This window comes from Symphodus melops, assembly GCF_947650265.1.
Source record: "Symphodus melops genome assembly, chromosome: 20".
Lineage (NCBI taxonomy): Eukaryota > Metazoa > Chordata > Actinopteri > Labriformes > Labridae > Symphodus > Symphodus melops.
In genome coordinates, this window is record NC_136710.1 from 19,638,225 (window position 1) to 19,656,801 (window position 18,577).

Here is an 18,577-nt window from a genome sequence, read left to right on the forward strand (position 1 = left end):
GGTCTTGGTCTTGGGCCTTGATCTTGGTCTTGTCTCACCCTGCCTTGGTCTTGGTCTCGTTCTTGGTCCTTGTACTGTCTTGCCCTGCCTTGGTCTTGGTCTTGGGCCTTGATCTTGGTCTTGTCTCATCCTGCCTTGGTCTTGGTCTCGTTCTTGGTCTTGGTCTCGTTCTTGGTCTCGGTCTTGGAGCACTCTGCTCTCGGATCGTGCGGTCTTCACAGATGTATCCTGCTGCCGATAAAGACATGAACCCAAACTAAAGATGTGAAGTTCTTGGTACTCACCAAACCATGCCTGCTGATCTCCCTGAACTTCAATAGCCAGACCGAAATCTGCCAGTTTCACCGCTGCTCCCTTCAGCTTGCTGGCGAGGAGCAAGTTCTCCGGCTTTGAGTGAAGGTTAAGACAAAAAAAAAGCTTTCAGCACCTTGCACAGAAATAATCGCAAATATGTCTGAGGTACAGATTGTTGTATTTTTCTTTGTTACGAGCAGCTCAGAGGCTTTTTATCTCGGCAGCAGGAAGGATGATTATCAGGGTAATAATGACTAATGTGAGATTCAGCAGTTAGGACTAATAGCTGCTCTGGAGGCAGACTGCAGCAGCTGCTCGGTCGAACAGATGAAAATCTGCTGCAGGGAGGCCTGAGTCAGAGTGCAGCGTCTACACACACTGAGCTCGTGTTCACATCCAGGCCGCGACCACGGCTGACCTCAGCCCGGCAGCGCGAGGAGATTTCATCCGACAAGGCGCTGGCGAGCTGAAGTGAAATTGGGCGTGGGAGCCCGACTGGTGGACACAAGAGCGGGTGAGAAGAGGCCGACCGTGACTCACGCCAAACCTCATGCAGCAGAGGGAGGAGGAGGAGGAGGAGGAGGAAGAAGAAGAGGAGGGCAGGCTTCGGGAAAACGCAGCAAACAGATGAATTATGTATTTTCTGACATTTTCAAAGCAGTTTCCTTAATCAAGCCAAATTAGAAATTATTCTGAACTACTGAGCTGTAAAGTGCTCAGACAATAAAAGAGGGGGATGATGATCAAAAGGGAACATTTTAACTAAATATGGAAAATACGAAAAGCCTTTATTCATTCTGAGGTCTTTACATATAAATGTTCTTTTAAAACTTCACTTGCACATGCTCTTGTTTTCAGTGCGGGTCCATGGTAAATATTTCTGACTCTAAATAAATAACACAACGTTTTCAAAGTACGCTCCAGTAGACTGACTGAAAATCAGGCTGTAATGTTTCTGATCCAAATGCAGCCACTCGTTTTGTTTTAGTTTGGGAACATGATTCAAGTCAATGATTCCTTTAGATTAAGATCCTTTAAGATAAAAGAGTCATTGCTCCTTGTAGCGGCCATGTTGGATTTTAACATTTTAAGTTTGTAAGTCATAATTCAGATGATACGTTTTGATGTTACGACACAGCACAAAAGCTAGCTTCACTTTGGTCATAAAAAGGTTAACTTCAAATATTTCTTAAGAAATTCTGCTCTTTCTTGTCGCACGATTCACTCAGACATCCATGATGAGTTTTCTCCTCAGAAAGCAGATGTATCAAAGACACCCCAGAATGAATTATGGCTCACGCAGCTCCTCATAGACTTTCTGCTAGAAGCAGATTCTTGTTGATTTCATGAGCAACAAGTCACTCATGAAATCAACAAGAATCAGTTCCCATCAGTCAGTGTTTGTATTTCGGGGATGTTTGAGCGTGTGATTTCTGAGTCGTGCAGCTCCTCAAACCTTTGACTCATCAAAGGTTTGAGGATGAGGAGGATGAGGAGAAGGAGAGGAGGTAAAAAAAAAAAAAAAAAAAAAAAAGGAGAGAAGGAGGAGTCGGGATAAATGCATTCATTAGTATCATGCAGTCATTGCGAACGTCACAGTCACCAGTTAAACCAAATCCGATGCAACCACCGCTGGTAAAAACAAATGTAACCTGGACGTTGCCTTCAGGTCTGAAAGGTGAAGCCTGGGCAAATTTGCATGATACCTGCATTCTTTATATTGTCCAGCAGGGGGCAACTGCACTGGATGCAAAAAGAAAACAAACTCCATAATGCGCTTGTGAGGAAATAATTCCACTTGTCAGTAAATTACTATCACCAACCGATTATGGTCTCAGTCTGTAATTTGAAGCCTCAACATGGCGTTCATTTAGTGACCTGTGGTCCCAGTCACAGAAAATACACAGACTGTGTTTGACTGGTATCTACCCCAACAACTAATCACTACCCTTAATGACTGTGTGTGTTTGTTTGTTTTTTGGATAAAAGTATTTTTTGTTCTTTGCTGACCCAATAAATGTAACCGTTAATTAAGGATGAATTAAGGATGCTACTTGCTAGCCGAGCTAGTGCTACCCCAAGCGTCAACTTCCAGTGCTGAAAAATGAAGCCAGGTCTGGTTGAGGCTGATTTTTGATATTTACTGGGTTAGTTTGTGGGTAATTGTTCGTCCCTTAGGATGAGGTGTAACAGTGACCGGCCCCTCCAAGCTAAGATACAAACTTTTTAAAGACAGGCCGCCTCTGTTCAAATCTTAGACTGGACATGAGAGCTGGATTCAAGACATGACATCACACATTGATTTGAGGACTGAGTGTTTTTTTATTTTAGCATGCTGGCTATCGTCATCTTGTGTTTTTGAAATGATCACTGCATAATTTGACCAAAGACTGTAAATATGAACGGACGAAGGCTGAGTGACGTCACTCGTCTGTTCCAGCAGGGGGCTCTTGAGTCCCATCGATGGCGGCCTCCGTGCAGCTCCCCCAAGTTTCAGTCAAGCTAACGACAGGCTGAGAGCTGCTAATCACTCATATTTGGTTTTTTGAAGCAGGCTGTAAACATGTTCATGTCTGCTGTAAAAACAGGCTTTTTGAATGGGTGTGTATGTGACTTCCTGTGCCGCTGCAGCCAGCCTCTAGTGGACACTCCAGGAACTGCAGCCAGCCTCTAGTGGACACTCCAGGAACTGCAGGATTTTGAAACTTGTGCATCGGCTTCATTTTTCCACATTGGAGGTCGCCGCTTGTGTTTGACATGCAGTCACTCTGAAGGAGACATCCTTTGCTAAATAAACTTTTTTTGCAGAAGATTTGAAACCACAGACTTAAACAATGAACCCGGTAGGAAGTGTGTTCTGACGTTTTGATCATCCTTCATCAATACTTAACACACGTGCATGTTTGTACTATAGTTCCAAGATAATTTAAAGTGCATTTTATATGAAACTGCCGTCTCCCGTCTTTCAGCATTTCTGTTCAATGTATGATCTACTCTGCAATAAAGATGTGAATAAAGTTGAGCAAAAACAAGTAGTGTGGAAGTAAGAAAAAGCTTCTGAGCTTTACAAGGACTCAACTTTGCATCGTGTGTGTGTGTGTGTGTGTGTGTGTGTGTGTGTGTGTGTGTGTGTGTGTGTGTGTGTGTGTGTGTGCGTGTGTTTTATTCCCTGAATGAACCAGAATCGTTGTCTCGAGATATAAAATCCGATGAACACACACAGAGTGAGGCCCACAGTGCTTTCCATAGCGCCTCTGCTCTGTATTTGTTTTGCTTGTATTTGTTTTGCCTTTGTGTTTCTGCTCTGAGCCGCGACTGCTGCCTGGCAACGGCCAATCAGAGCGCCGAGAGAGGGCCCATGCAAAAATATGAGCCTACTTTGCTGGATATAAAGCAAACCTCAGACACACCTGATTCATTTGATTGGCAAATCAGAGCTTTGGGGGCTAACCAGGGTGAGAAATAGAAGCATTAGGAATGGAAATACGACCACTGTGGGTCTTTTATTAACCTCCATCACTCCACCAGGAGGAGAGAACGCCATCACCCTTTATGTGTAACTTTTAGGACCCGGTTACAAGACAGTCCAGAGAACGAGGGAAAACATAACAACAATCAGTTTCCAGGAATATGAGAGGGATCAGAAGATACCTTAAGAGTAAAACTAACCAGGAAGTGTGAGCACAATCACAGCCAATCGAAAGGCATGCAGGCTCTGCTGGGTTTGTTTTATAGGGAGAGCGTTATAAAACCTGGGTGCTAATTTAAGACACTGGGTCTCAAACTGAAACGCCACGTTCGTAAATAAAAGACTCAGAAAACTGTAGTGCAAGCTCGATCCCCCTGCGAGTCATTGCCAGCCGTCTGTGATCACCTGGAATTCAAAATGTCGGAAGGATTGTCTTCATTGTTCCATGACAACAGAACTGAAATGAACTGTTTTTGAAATTGAATTTTGTCCATTTTAACTTTACAGTAAATGGATTTGAGCTTGTGTGTTTCTTCTCTGGTCTTCTACTCAAAGCTCTTTTACACTGATCCTCGCCAAGAGCTGGGGATCGAACCCCCGACCTGATGCACAGCCGTTTATACATCTTCCATATAAACCGCCAAAGCTCCAAATTCAACAAATACTCAGATTAAATAAAAAAAAGAGAAATCAAATAATTCCTGATCCACACAGAACGACGAAAAAGAAAAAAAAAAGTTTTTCTTCACCCTCTTATGACCTTTTCAAGTTTATCTTTTATTTATGTATTATTTCGTCCTGACTGGATGAAGACGTGGTTATTCCTCCCCTGCCGACCCCTTACATTAGAGCGACTCACGGTTGATAACAGCTGAGGGTGTAACGTGTCTCTGGAGTTCCAACAGAGCGAGAGCGGACACGTCGGAGCCCCGGAGCAACAGAGGAGGGTTGTGTGTGGTTTTTGTTGGTGGAGGTGAGCGTACTTACCTTGAGGTCGCGGTGGACCACGCCCATCTGGTGGCAGTGGAGCACGGCCTCTAGGATCTGCTGAATGCAATGACTGCATGCAAACACCAGGGGGCCGTGGGTTAGTGACAAGCTACCACTCTGAGAGCTCGCTCTGACACTCGGGGAGGGGGGGGGGGGGATGGCCGCGTCAGCAACGAGGCCGAGCAGAAACAATCACAGCCGTAATGTGGCTCAATTTAGACCGATTACTCCAAATTTAAAATCCCACCCAGGAAAGAAAACAAAACTTTGATTTGATCGGCGACTCACGCAACACGGCCAAGTCTCTGCCCGAGTCTCAGAACAGAAGTGGTGTTAGCTCCAGGTCGACTGGAGGCCGCAGCCTGACAGACTGGAGGAGGGGGACATGTCTTACTGCTGCTCACTGATGAAGAGTTACACAGCATCACACTTTCTCTCTCTTTACAAACTAATGAGGAAAAAAAAAAGAGAGGCTGGCGTTCAGAAGGAAACGCTCGGCGGACACTTTGTCGTCTTCTTTACAAACTGACAGATACAGAAGCAGGCTGAGAGTACTCAACTCTGTTTTTTAATTTATTGACATTAAAATGATGTTTGGAGAAGTTTTTATTCGACACACTTGCTGCCATCGAGGACGACTTTCGTGTCAGACTTTGGAGAGCAGATAAAATGTGAAGAAGAACAAACGGTCCTCCTCCTCCTCTTGGTCTCTCAGGCGGCGTCCTCTCAGTGTCAGAGCATGGTTTCACATAGAGGCTACATGCACTTTGAGCCCTGGCTGACAGGAGGGGCCGGCCATGATGAGGACCCCCCCCCCACCCCACCCTCGATACGACATGACCTCTCGCCTCCACTCCGGCCAGCTCACCCACAATGCCCTGCAGCAGGCAGGCAGGCGGAGTTGAGCGCTGAGTGAGGGCGAGCGGTGGAGGAGAGGGAGCTCAGTGAAGGGTTAATCTGATCAGGCAGTGAGGAGCGAGGCGAGGTGCCGTGAGCGGGCAGGCGGGCGGGCAGGAGTTTTTTTTCTGTGTTTTATTTGGTTGTTATCGTCACTTACTAACCTTTAGGTCTCTGTGCACTATGCCATTCATGTGGCAGTGATTTACACTTTCTAGAATCTGCTGTATGCAGTGACTGTGGAGGAGAGAGACACGGGGCCAGAAGCAGAAAGGAGAGGAAGAGGGAGAACAGGTAAATGTCAGGAACTACAACGGCACACTGAACACACCAAACACATGAAACAACAACAACAACAACAACAACAACAACAACAACAACAGCAGCAGCAGCAGCAGCAGTGGATCCACAGAGGAGAGGATTTAAAGGATGTCTGGGAAGAACAATCACTTTCTTTCTTAAGAGGTTCAAACTTAAAAATCCTTCTCATGTTTACTGAAAAAGGTCTGAACTTTTTTTTTTTTTTTTACGCCGACATGTTGAAGTGACCCACTGAAAGGATTCTGAACTACACGACTTTAAAGTCTGAATCCAAGCTCTGTCAGGTAATTCTGCAAAAAAGACGGATGGAGCCGTCACCCTGACCGATCAGAGACACGTGAATCCACCGCTGTCTGTCTCCATGATGGACTGAGACGCTCAACCAGCGGTGTCCAAACTTTTTTTCTTGCAGGCGTGTCAGAATCGCTCGCGGAGCAACGTAAAAAACACAACAGCTCATTTCAGGAAGACACCATTGTTGTCAGTTTAAAACAGGAAGGCTTCGTGGGATCACAAAAGAAACGCTTTGATAAAAGAACGTTTTTGTTTTTGTCTGTAACGTGGTGATTTGATTTTGTAAACTCTTTCTGTTTATCTCAGGTTATTAAAGGGTTAAACGACAGTCTTCATTTTCATAATTAATACAGAAAGTGGAAAATCTGAATGAGGCCAAAATCTTCTGATTCTTCTACTGAAGTCGGGGGCCCCTAAAGGGGCGCAAATGGCCCCCGGGCCGCACCTTGGACCCCCCCCTGTGCTAAGCTAACCACGTGTCACTCTTATAAAGAAAGCTGATTGTTGAACTGTCCCTTTGAGCGACAGGAAACCAGAGAGGTGCATCTTCTTATCTCTACAAACATTTCAGAAAATAACATTTAAAAAAGGGACTTTTTAAAAAAAAAAATTTAAATAAATAAAAATCCACTCAAAAAACAGAATACACATCTTTTGGGGGGGGGGGGGGGGGGATTTGCCCATGAAGGCTCAGACAGCTAAGAGAGACAGGAGATGTTGGGAGGAGGGAGCAGGGGGGTCGGACTCGAACCGACGGCCGCTGTGACGAGGACTACAGCCTCTGTACATGGGGGGGGGGGGGGGGGGGGGGGGAGTTCTTTTTGAGTGAATTTTTATAAAACAGAGAGAAAAGAAAAGTCTGTCAGGCACTGAAGGCAGATTCTGTGTTTCCAGGTGACGTCACGCCGATCCAGAGGTGACTGTTAATGACTTTAAACATTTACTGGATTGTTTGAAATGTGCCTTTAGTGCCGCAGTTTCACATTTCAAGCAGAAACACAACAGAGCGCTCCTGACCTGGCATCGGCTTCACTGTAGTACTCTCGAGCAACGATGTCCTCAAAGAGCTCGCCGCCGGTCACTCTGGAGGAGAAACAGAGAACGAGTCAGAGAAGTGCTCCGTCACCGGGGGAGGGGGGGGGGGGGGCGTCATCGGGGTCATCAGCTGAGTGGAAGATGTTGAAACGAGTGCAGTGATTTATTACTGCTGAGACGTTCCCACACCGTGTGGTCAGTGTTTATTCAGCTGGAACAACTTTCACGTCTTTTCCGTGAGCCGACCGCTGACAGCTTTTTTCCAAGTGAGCAACGCTGACGAGAAAATCTGTGTGTGTGTGTGTGTGTGTGTGTGTGTGTGTGTGTGTGTGTGTGTGTGCAGCAGAGAGAGGACGCAGCACTTTACCTCCTGCTGTGATCGAGGCTGCAGCGCTGACAGAAACACATGAGGAGGAGGAGTAACTATGACTTAACAAAAGGAAAGGGGGGGGGGGGTGTTTGTTAAATCTGGGGTCTAATAGGAACAAAAAGGAGTATTTGCTCGATGATGGCTTCAGCCTGCAGCCTTGAAACACGCTGTGATGGCTGAAACGTGATCCTGCTGCACATCAACGCAAATCCACTCAAAAGTAGTTTTCCACACGTGCACTGGTGGGAAAATCCAGATCTTTTATAGTCCGTCCCTGTCAGCCAGGAGGAGGAGGAGGAGGAGGAGGAGGAGGAGGAGGAGGAGGAGGAGGAGGAGGAGGAGGTCCTCGACACAACGCTATAATGAGAATATGTGTCTAAAGAGTGGAGAGGAGCATCCTGGAGAAGAGGAAACAGTGAGTGCAGCTGTAATATCAGGAAGTTTTCTGCCAGCTCTTCTCATGTCTGAAAGGAGCACGGAGGGAACGACAAGCACGGTTTATTTAATTGTGAAAATGACAAACCCTGAATGTGAGCACGAGCAGGTTTATTAAAGCGGGTCAAACTGACCTCAAACGTGGGAGAAGGAGATGAAGGATGTATTCTGAATGAAAACTGTTTCCATGACCACGTGGGGAGAGAGAGAGGGGGGGGGGGGACAACAATCACCATTTGATCCTGTGGAGTTTTCCCACGTCGGAGTTTTCAGCTTCCAATGAGTCGGGTGTTTTTAAAAAGCTGCCGAGGAGTCCCGGTGTTTACGTTGGCCTTCGTCCAGCGGCGAGGAAGTGACCCAAATATGAAGTGTGAGCAGGATTTCCTCTGATGCAGCGTCTGTTACTGAGCTTAAAAACAAAGCTCTTTCAAAGTGCCTCCTCTCTAACTGAGGGAGATGTGTCCCGTCACGCTCTTCCATGTGGAGGACTTCTTTAAGAACGCTCGACGCCACCCTGCGATCTCCGTTTTTTTATTCCTCCCCTCTCACTTTGAGCTCGCTTGTTTCTTCAGTGTTCGATCAAATCTGTGGACACGCTGACCCACATCTGATCTCCCATCATGCCTCAGTGATTCACACCTCTCCCCTGTGTGACGCCAGTGTGTGTTTGAGTGTGTGTGTGTGTGTTAGTAGATATGATACTCACAAGTCAAAGACCAGATAGTGGAATCCTTCCTCTGAGATGCTGTCGTGGAGCCGCACTGTGACAAGACAGAAGAGGTTTGATGTTCAGTGTTTCTCTGATAAAAGCAGGTAACTGTTACAGCTGATTATTGTCCGAAGGAAAGAAACTCAAATCCTCCGTATTCACTTCCTGTTTCACCGTTTCAGAGTCGAGTTCAGTGAATCAACAGATGAAAGGAAGCATGTGAAACGTTTTGATCCAGAAGATGTTGACCTTCAGTTTTACATTTTCTATTTTAATGTTTCTCTTCTTTCCTCTGTCATGATGCTTCTATAAGTGACTCCAGCGTGAAACCAAAACAAACTTCCTGTTTGGACGCACCCCCTCCGTACTCGAGCCTCCGCCCCCCTCCCCAAAACTCACATTCACACGAAGGAGTTAGCAGTGAGAACCAATCAGAATCAAGCATCTTTTAAGGATTGTCCTGGACCTGTGTTCTGCATTGTTGTGTTAGCATGCTAATGTTAGCGCTCTTTAGTTAGCTGGTAGCTTCATGTAAACTGACACAGAATGATCTAAAAACTCTTCAGCCAAATAACCGCGTGACTATCATTCGTCATCGCTAATTTTATCCCAGATACGCGTCGACGTGACTCGACTTACATCACATTAAGCTAGCAGTTCTCTGTCACCAGCAGAGGGCGCTATGAGGATTACAACAAGCACCGTCACTCAGAGGACGCAGCGTGTGGAGCGGTTCTTGTTCTACATGTTGTGTGTTTGACAACCAGCCAACACAACACACGTGTTAATCTGTCACTCTCTGAAGACAGGAGATTGTTTTTCTCTCTCTAATATCAGGAACGCCATCGGCCCTAAAATCCCATCTCAGCCGGATCCTCGCTTAAAGAGAAAAAAAAAAAAAGGCAATTGGATGAGTGAGATCTGAAATGGGTTAGTTCTTGGTTCCAGTATCATTCAGGCTCAGAACGCCACGTCCCGGCCCATCAGCTGATGATCGCCTCACAGTCTGCTCGCCCTTTTCTGCCCGACTTTGGTGGCTCTTAAAACTTGAATAATCCTTCCTGATTGGCTAAAATGACCTTTCACAGTGTGTCGTTGAACACGCCTTGCATCACGCTGCTGCTGCTGCAGAAAGTGTGAGGCACCAAGCGAGGGGCTTCACGTGCACGCTCACAGGCGCTACCCCTGATGGAGGATCCACTCCATCAGACGAACACGACGTGAGGACAACCGTTCAGCCCTCGTATGTTAACTCATTAACATGCGCACAGTTCAGCCTTCAGCGCTCAGGTGTTCTGAACGAGCCCGTCTCTTCCACTTGGCTGAACAGGAAGCAGCTCCGAGGTTTCACTGACCCAATTAACGTCCCCCGTCTCATGGACGTGAAATGACGGGGTGTGAAGAGACAAAGGGGGCGAAAGTGAGACTAACACGCTGCTCCTGCTCTGCAGCACCTGCTGTGCCATCAGCTCCGAGCTTAATGAGCAGCACTGACTGTTCCAATCTGTGGAGCAGCTTTGATTTCATTCGACGATCGATGAATCAGTCGGGGAAGAATTTACTTTACTGATTTAAAATATCAAGTTTTCTCCTCCTTTTATCAGCGCTGCGGAGGACTTACAACAACACGAACATCTGAGCTTTTTAACAAATGGACTACTACTACAGAATGTGTGTGTGTGTGTGTGTGTGTGTGTGTGTGTGTGTGTGTGTGTGTGTGTGTGTGTGTGTGTGTGTGTGTGTGTGTGTGTGTGTGCTCAAAGACAAACAGCTGCGATCTGAGGATGGTAGATCAAAAGATAAAAAAGGGAAAGATCCTCCCGCGGGGATTCTCCATCATCTCCTGTCCTGATTGACATCTATGAGATCTACAGTATCACCATGACAACCAGGGGAGGAAGAAGGGGTTTTCCCAGAGCTCGGCGCGGCGTGTGAATGGAATAACGACGGGTCCGCTGCGAGCTGCAAAACGTCAATCGCCGTACTGGAGGGAGAGACGGCTCGTGTCTCTAAAAAGAAACGAGTCGATGGTGAATCTTCCTCCTGATGAAGTGCTTCTCCACAGCACAGTGAAGACCGCCTTAAAGCCTGAAACACCAAACTAACCAGCGCTCTCCACGGCTTCAGCCTGATCCTAACGGGAGCCGATGGAAATATTAATTATTTATTATAAACATAATCAAAGACTCTTCTGGACTGTGTCACAGTGAAGCTTCTAAAAACATCCCTCTCTAAACCTCTTCTTCTACTGACTGCACGATAATAGACCATCAAACCAAATAACCCCCCCATCCTCTATTTGTCTGTCTCTACTCGTCACCTTGGGTTTTTTGTTTTTTTTTTACCCAACAGAGAAGAAAAAAGGGACCAAGCAACAAATAAACACCGACTGTCACTGCGTGGGAAAGTCGTTCTTGAAGTGGTAATTACAGTTTGTTGGCCTCTGTGACTCCCGAAGCGAGGAAGAGAGGTGTGTGTGTGTGTGTGTGTGTGTGTGTGTGTGTGTGTGTGTGTGTGTGTGTGTGTGTGTGTGTGTGTGTGTGTGTGTGTGTGTTTGTGTCTCTGTGTGTGTGTGTGTGTGTTGGGGAGGAAGTTAGGGTGCAGATGTGCTCCTCTTATAGACGCTGCGATTACACAATCCACAGAGCAGGATCAATTAGAGCTTCAGTTCAGGCATCAGTTATAAGGCACTGCGTGGCCCCGCCCCCACATCCCATATAAGGAGTGGTCAGAAGAAGCCTTCCATGTTCAGTGATCGGTCTCCTTCTCGTGAAGCAGCCTTCTGCTCCGACGCTATACAAGGTCCGAGCATGTCTCTCAAACACAAAGAGTCACTTCCTGTCAGCGCCTGCGTGTCCAATCAGATTTGAATAAAGAGGTCAGTTTGCATTTAAGGCCTTTGCACACGAGTCCGTTTTTTTTTTTTTTTTTTTAATTTGTCCAAAATTAACACGCGTTAAAAAACAAATACGATCTCAAGTTGGATCTTTTGATTCTTACCTGATTTGATTTTTAGTAGGAATTTCAAAGTACAAATAAAACTCCAAGTCATTACTTAAAACACTTATTTACAAAGTGGTCTTTTATGGAAACAAACAATATGGATCAGAACCTGGATCGATCAGGTTTGAATTCTGACTCAGAAACTTTCATCCGTCAATATTCGTTTCGGAACTGCAAATTTTTGCAACTAATAAAAAAAAGAATCAGACTCAGTGTGCCATGCGTTACCTTATGTTCTTTTTCTTTGGATTACAGATTCATGCAAAGGCCTTTTCACTGACACCTCGTCTCCTCTCTAGATCCTTGTTGGATTGCATTTACTTTGATTTTTTTCAAGTTGAGCAGCCACTGTGAGCAGGATATTAAATCTTAAAATGTCATTGTGTAAAGAAGAAATGTGTTTAAGAAAGTAAACTGTGGCTTTCCTGTCGCATGCTGTCAAAAGTGCTGAAACAGAGAATGTGGATGTTGGCGCACTGAATAAATCTTTCATGCATCTTTACATGTGGTGAAGTCTCTGCAGGCTCTGAAACACTTACACATACATTAAACATCAGCCTCGCTGTGACACGCTGACAGTGAGGTCAGGAACCAGCACGGAGAACGGGAGCGCTGCTTACCGATGTTGGCGTGTTTGAGCAGGCGGCAGATCCGGGCCTCTCGCTCCAGCTTCTGGTGATCTGTGGAGAGAGAGAGAGAGAGAGGGAGAGAGAAACACACACATGTCACATCTGTCTGCTGAAAGGTTTCAAACTCCGACTCCCTCCTGCCGGGGAACAAATGAGCAGTAAAGCTAACAGTCGTAAGTCATTACTGCGAGCTGCAGGAAAGAGAAGCACATGTCCAGTTCGTCTTACACATCTCATTTTTAAAGCCTTTGTGCTCTTTTATTAGAGAACATCATTTTTACATCTGCAGAAGAAGAATACTGTCTGATTGAGCGGCAGGTCATTTTACAGGTTAATAGGATTCTGAACAGAAAGTACAAAGTGACAAAAAGGAAAGGCAGGCCGAGGCTCATTATTTAGGACAGAAGACAATCACATATTAGCATTTAGAGTGGGGGGGGGGGGGGGGGGGGGGGGGGAGATACCAACGCTTACACGACAAGGAAGAAGATTTGTAAATTTCTGATCGGGATAGAAATTTAAAACACTTTTCGACATGTCCGTCTTTATGCAGGTGACACAATGCTGGAACTTCTTCCAGCCATCGTGCAGCTCACCGACACTGTGAAAGAGCCTGTCCTCCACTGCTGCCAAGGTTGCACTTAAATGTACATTTATATGCAGCGTATAAAATCAGAGACTGGAACAACGAGGAAAGGACACCCTGCTTTAATCATCCATTATTTTCAAAATAAAAGCTTTTCCTATTTGAAAGTGTATCTGAAATTCAGCAACTGGTTCAGACGTCAATGTGTGTGAAAACAGCTCGAATTCATTCAACAGAACTTTGATGGCTGCTGGAATAAACTAAGAACATTCAAATGTTAAACAGACCAATCATTAACTGTCATATCAGGTCTACCAATGAGCAGTGAGTGTGATCTCAACCAGCACCAATGGGAGAGACTTTGTAATCCCATCATGCCTCCAACCAGAGGCGATCTCGTCCTCTCCAATCGCGTGCCTTTTTTTACGAGCCTCTAATCCTAATCAGACCAATGGGATGTGCTTTTACAGGAGCTGTAATCCCAGCAGTCACCGGGTCAGCGCTCACTTTTCCACATCATCCCGTCCATCCGCTGCACAGCACGCCACTAATCTGTGACATAACAGGATTAACAGCCTGAGTGCTGCTCACGAGCCATCTCCAGCCCGGCTGCAGCCTCACACGGCTGATCATTTCCTCGTCCTCGCTTTCATTTCAATTTGTTTTTTCTTTTTCGGGGGGGGGACGGACCTACGGTGACAGCAGCTCTCAAACTTTAGTCAACATGTAAGCTTCAAGGCTAAACCGAGGCGTTCTCGACCAATCAGAACTCTTCAAGCACAGGACACATCTTGGGTGTCTCTCCCACTGCTTGACATTTTATCAATCACAAATCACAAGTCCTTGGTTTGATTCACACTGGAGCTGGCCCATTTAGAAAACCCAGAAAAGCTAGTCATTAGGCCGATGGAAATGAGGACAGCTGCTATTTTCAATGCAGAAGACCGATCAAATGAGCTGCACAGCCTCACATCTGGTTCTACATCGACACCTCTCTCATTCAGGGCCCCTTAAAAGATAATGTGTCAATCAGTTTGTAGTTCAGGATGTTCTGACAAAACCTCATTTAGAAACGAGATGGAGAGAAAAGTAATAATAGTCCGCTCCCTCCCCTATTTTCACCTGCAGTTCCTACACTAACAGGTGAGTAATGGTGTTTGGTGCCAAGGGACAAAGAGGAAGTGAGTGTGAGATATTAAGAAAAAAGTAAAAATCGATGGATAGAGCACTGCAAATCTCACACACACACACTTTTTATTCCCCTTGGCCTCAGCTCTGCTCTCATTTCCTGCCTCTCACATCTCCAGTTTTTGTTTACCTGTGTGCCCACCTTTGTTTCTCAAAGCACAATAAAAATAACAGCTAATCTTTGTAAATCTCTTGGTGTTGTGAAAATGGTTTGTCATCTTTAAACTGAGTAGCTTCTTTAGGCCAGCAACACACGAGACAAGTTTCAAATCTGAACCGGTTTTAACCCATTTCTAACATCAATATCGTCCGAACGAGATGATTGGGCCAGACGGCGAGCCAACAGCCCGGCTCTTAGGAGTAACGATTCCACAGACAGGAGATCTCAGAGAGCGTCACGTGATCAAAAGGGGAAAGCTCGGACTCAATCGAGAGCAGTAAAATAGTCCAATCGACACACTTGAGACAAGCCTCACACGGGGCACCATATCGTGGGGAGGATTTGGCCTAATCAAGTGTGCAGCCAGATTTAGGCATCTAATGGGCAAATAATATATATCTCTGTCTCTTAGGGATGGAGATCAAAAGCTTGACGAGATCAGTAAGAACAGACTGGTAAGTTTAGTATTAAGTAGGTTTTTTTTAGTGTGGCTTTTTGTGCCTTCATTGTAGAGGTATGACAGTGGATAGGGTCTGCAATCAAGGACAGAGTGATAAAGCACAGGACATGCTGGGAAAAGAGCCACAGGTCCAATTTGAACCCGGGTCACCACGCCTTTTACCATTCATCCACCAAGTGGATGGCCAAGTGTGAAGCCAGTCTTGAAGTTCAAGGGGAACCTTGAGCGATGTTTAATGCACTCTTTTCTGTGGTTAGCATCTGTAATGTTTTTTAATGTAATGTAATTTATGGTGTCAAACAATTTGATACTGCTAAAGTTAGCATTAGCTTTTTGAAGATGATTTTAAGCTGATTCCCACTGAACTAAAAATCTCTGCTTGAGATGTTGAGATGATTTCGTCATTCTTCTGCTTTTATTCGCCACAAACTTCAAACAAACTTTGCAGCAGTGGTTTCTCTCGAGGCCAAAAAGACGCAAAGCAGAAAGAAAACGTTACCCACGAAGAAGATTTCTAACTTTAGTGTCTGCACTCTACTTCATGATGACATGTTACCCATGCATGAAGAGGACTCTCACTTCATATCTTCTTCCTGCTAATTTAATTCAACCTGTTGTTTTGGGACCTGAGCAGAGAGGAAAAGAAGGGACGTTTTAGTAGGACACTAACAATGCTGCAAAATAACTACATTCCCTGAGGATGGAGAACCCAAAGACAACATGAACTTTATTCTTAAGTAACCTAACTTAGGCAGAGTCAGTTGGATAAAACAAACACAAAACTCTTCACAGCTGTTTTCCTTCTAAACTTATAGGATGCCGAAACGCACATTGTTAGAAAAACTTGAACGCCTCGTGAAACACACAATCACATGAGGGGTGTAAACAAGCTTTTCAGAGACAATGTGCCGGTCGCCCCACAGAGAGGTAAGCGTGTCAGTCACAGCGGCGTGTTCTGATGATATGGCTGAATATCCTCATTAGCAGTCATCATAACCAGCACGGCTTTTATCACTGCTGGAGCTGCAGACGAACAGGAGACTGTTGGCTGTGGGTGTAATTGCGGGCGCTGTAATATAACAGCTCTGTGTGTGTGTGTGTGTGTGTGAGAGAGAGGATGATGAGTGGAAGAGAGGGAATCAAGCTGAGGTCAACAAGGAGAGGACAGAGATGCTTCAACTTGATGTTCATCAGCACAGAGTGGTTGTGTGTGTGTCCTGCCATTAACCTGAAGTACATCAAGTCACTGTGCTGACAATCCTCCCTGTCAGGGTCGAGTCCACCGGCTAGGATCAATAACGGCTTCATGTTCTTCACCTCCAGCCCTTTATAAGACCTGACTGCTAGCATTCATAAACGCTCCACTTTTTTTTTTCAGTGCCGCGTTTATTTTGGGGTCGAAATAACGACCAAAAAGAACAAAAAAAGTTCAGAAGAATTTCTCCGTTAGATTTCTTTAGTTGTCATCTGACAGGCAGCAACAGCCTGTCATGGCTGTAAAGTAATCCCAACAATCAAGTTATGACCAATAGGAGTGCTTGATTTGTCCGCTCAAATGCTCAGATTGTTTGTTCAAATGAGCAAACCGACCAAATCTACGGTGCGCCTAAAGGGACAAAAGGGCATGCGATTAAAAGGTATAACACCTCGAATTCTTTTTCACTTTGATAACTAACTACAAGTAAGAAACTACATTTCCTCTGATGTTTCCAACAGTTATCAAAGCCGGAGAATTCCTTCATTTAGGAGTTGAAATGTTTTGAACATGTTTTGTTTTTATGTTCGTGGCAGACGGGAGAGAAGGAGTAGCAGAGAGAATCACTCCCATGATTCCCCTCGTCAACGTCATCTTTTCTTATGGTTTTGATTGACAACCCCCTGGTGGTGAAATTTAAATACTGTATGTTTAATACAGTTAAAAAATGACTGCTTTCATTTTGGACGTTAATCTCAAATTTGGTCAAGTCAGCCCCAGCACTATCTTTTTACAGTGCTACCGCTGATTCCCTGTAATGATCTCTAATAAAATGCAGCAGATATCATGATGAATTAATCAAACTTATACATGGAAAACTTTTAGCTTTCACTTCTTCACCTAACATGAAGAAGAGGTTTCAGGTTTTCCTGCTTTGACATCAGCTCTCCTCCACAAACTCAGTCTGGGCTTTCCCGGGTCAAATCCCTCTGTGCAGCAATAAAAAAAAAACACACACACACACACACACACACACACACACACGTCCTCACACATACAGGAGGAGCTCTGGCTCAGTTATGGACCCGGCCTCTCTGGCCCACTTAAAGCCACAGGGGATATTCCAGCCTGGAGCCTGGACTGACTGCATTAGCTCAGCCACCGCACGGCGGTCCAAACCAGGTCAGTGAACCGCGACGACAGACTCGCACAGCTGATGTCGCCCATAATGATCATGCAGGTCATAACATGGGCAGCAAGAAAACACGTGAAATATTTGGAAAAACTGTGACTCGATGTGATAACAACACAGCAGACGATGTCTCTCAATGGAAGCTTGGAATAATCCGTGTGCATGATATTATCTAAACTTCATCTTCACATAAGAGGGACATGGAAGAGGATAAGATGAATATAAGAGAGTGTCAGAGGAACATAAAGGATGGATGACCACGCTAAGTCAAGGACACAAACCAGAAGTCTGAGAAGGTCTCATCCAAGACGTCATCATCTGAGGCGGGGTTTGTTGGGTGGGAGTGTTGTATGAAGCAGCAGTGCCCTCCATAGTCCAATCAGGCGTCTCTATGGGAGAATAACTATGTATGTGTGCGTGCGGCTGTAAACGGTCCAGTTAGCAACGTTAGCACTCGTTTGGGCACGTCTGCCGTCGCACTGATAACTGACGAGCACTGAAACGGAGGAGAAAGTGGCGCACAGGGTGGCGTTGTAAGAACTAAACTGTCTAACCCAGCTACTTGTACATTCGTCAGCCACCACAACCGTTTACTTACTCGTTCACTGATAATGTACATAACTATGAATATATTTGGAGACATGTACAGGATCACGACAAACAAAGTTTTATTGTATTCTAATACTATTACAATAAAGAGTCTATCTGTCTACACGGAAACACCTTGAAGAGTTTCTTCCTCCTGGAAGGACTTTTACTAAAGGTGAGTTTTCAGAGATAATGAAACACAGTTTGTTTACAAAAAGACAAAACACAGGAAAAGCTTGTTTTTTAAAAACACCTGCCAACCTGTGGACTACGCCCTCCGCTTTTTCTCATTTGAAAATATACTTTATATATTTCTGAGAAATGGGATATCATGCTCAGTCCTACACTAAATTATTCTCCATTGCACACAAAGTCTGACTACCCAGTGTTGGATTCAGCAGAGTCCAGCAGAGAGAAGCCCAGTCAGCGTTAATGAAGCTCTACCAGCAGAAACATCTCGTCATTCTGTCCAAGCAGCTTTCACTGCACTCCAGGCACACTTTCCATCCAAGCTGTGTGTGTGTGTGTGTGTGTGTGTGTGTGTGTGTGTGTGTGTGTGTGTGTGTGTGTGTGTGTGTGTGTGTGTGTGTGTGTGTGTGTGTGTGTGTGTGTGTGTGTGTGTGTGTGTGTGTGTGTGTGTGTGTGTGTGTGTGTGTGGAGACAGGTGGCATCGCCGGGGGAAGCTGCTGTCAGCGTGATGACTTTTATCACCGACAGCCAGACATTGGTTGGGCAGCGAGATATCCGTCAGAGTTCCAGTTT

General features: G+C 45.4%; 1 protein-coding gene across 22 annotated transcripts in view; it reads right to left on the reverse strand.

Annotated features, from left to right (window-relative positions):
• camk2d1 (calcium/calmodulin-dependent protein kinase (CaM kinase) II delta 1) overlaps positions 1-18,577 on the reverse strand; it is a 65,606-nt gene that overhangs the window by 22,015 nt on the left and 25,014 nt on the right. For 11 of the 22 annotated variants that reach the window (XM_079370995.1, XM_079370990.1, XM_079370982.1 and 8 more), the window contains exons 3-7: positions 12,438-12,497; positions 8,812-8,866; positions 7,283-7,348; positions 4,751-4,823; positions 285-387 (exon numbers count right to left, since the gene is read on the reverse strand). In XM_079370995.1, the coding sequence (XP_079227121.1) occupies positions 285-387; positions 4,751-4,823; positions 7,283-7,348; positions 8,812-8,866; positions 12,438-12,497 (357 nt within the window). Of the gene's footprint in view, positions 1-284; positions 388-4,750; positions 4,824-5,814; positions 5,888-7,282; positions 7,349-8,811; positions 8,867-12,437; positions 12,498-18,577 lie in introns of all 22 variants that reach the window. The other 11 variants (XM_079370994.1, XM_079370996.1, XM_079370980.1 and 8 more) reach the window with 1 other exon arrangement.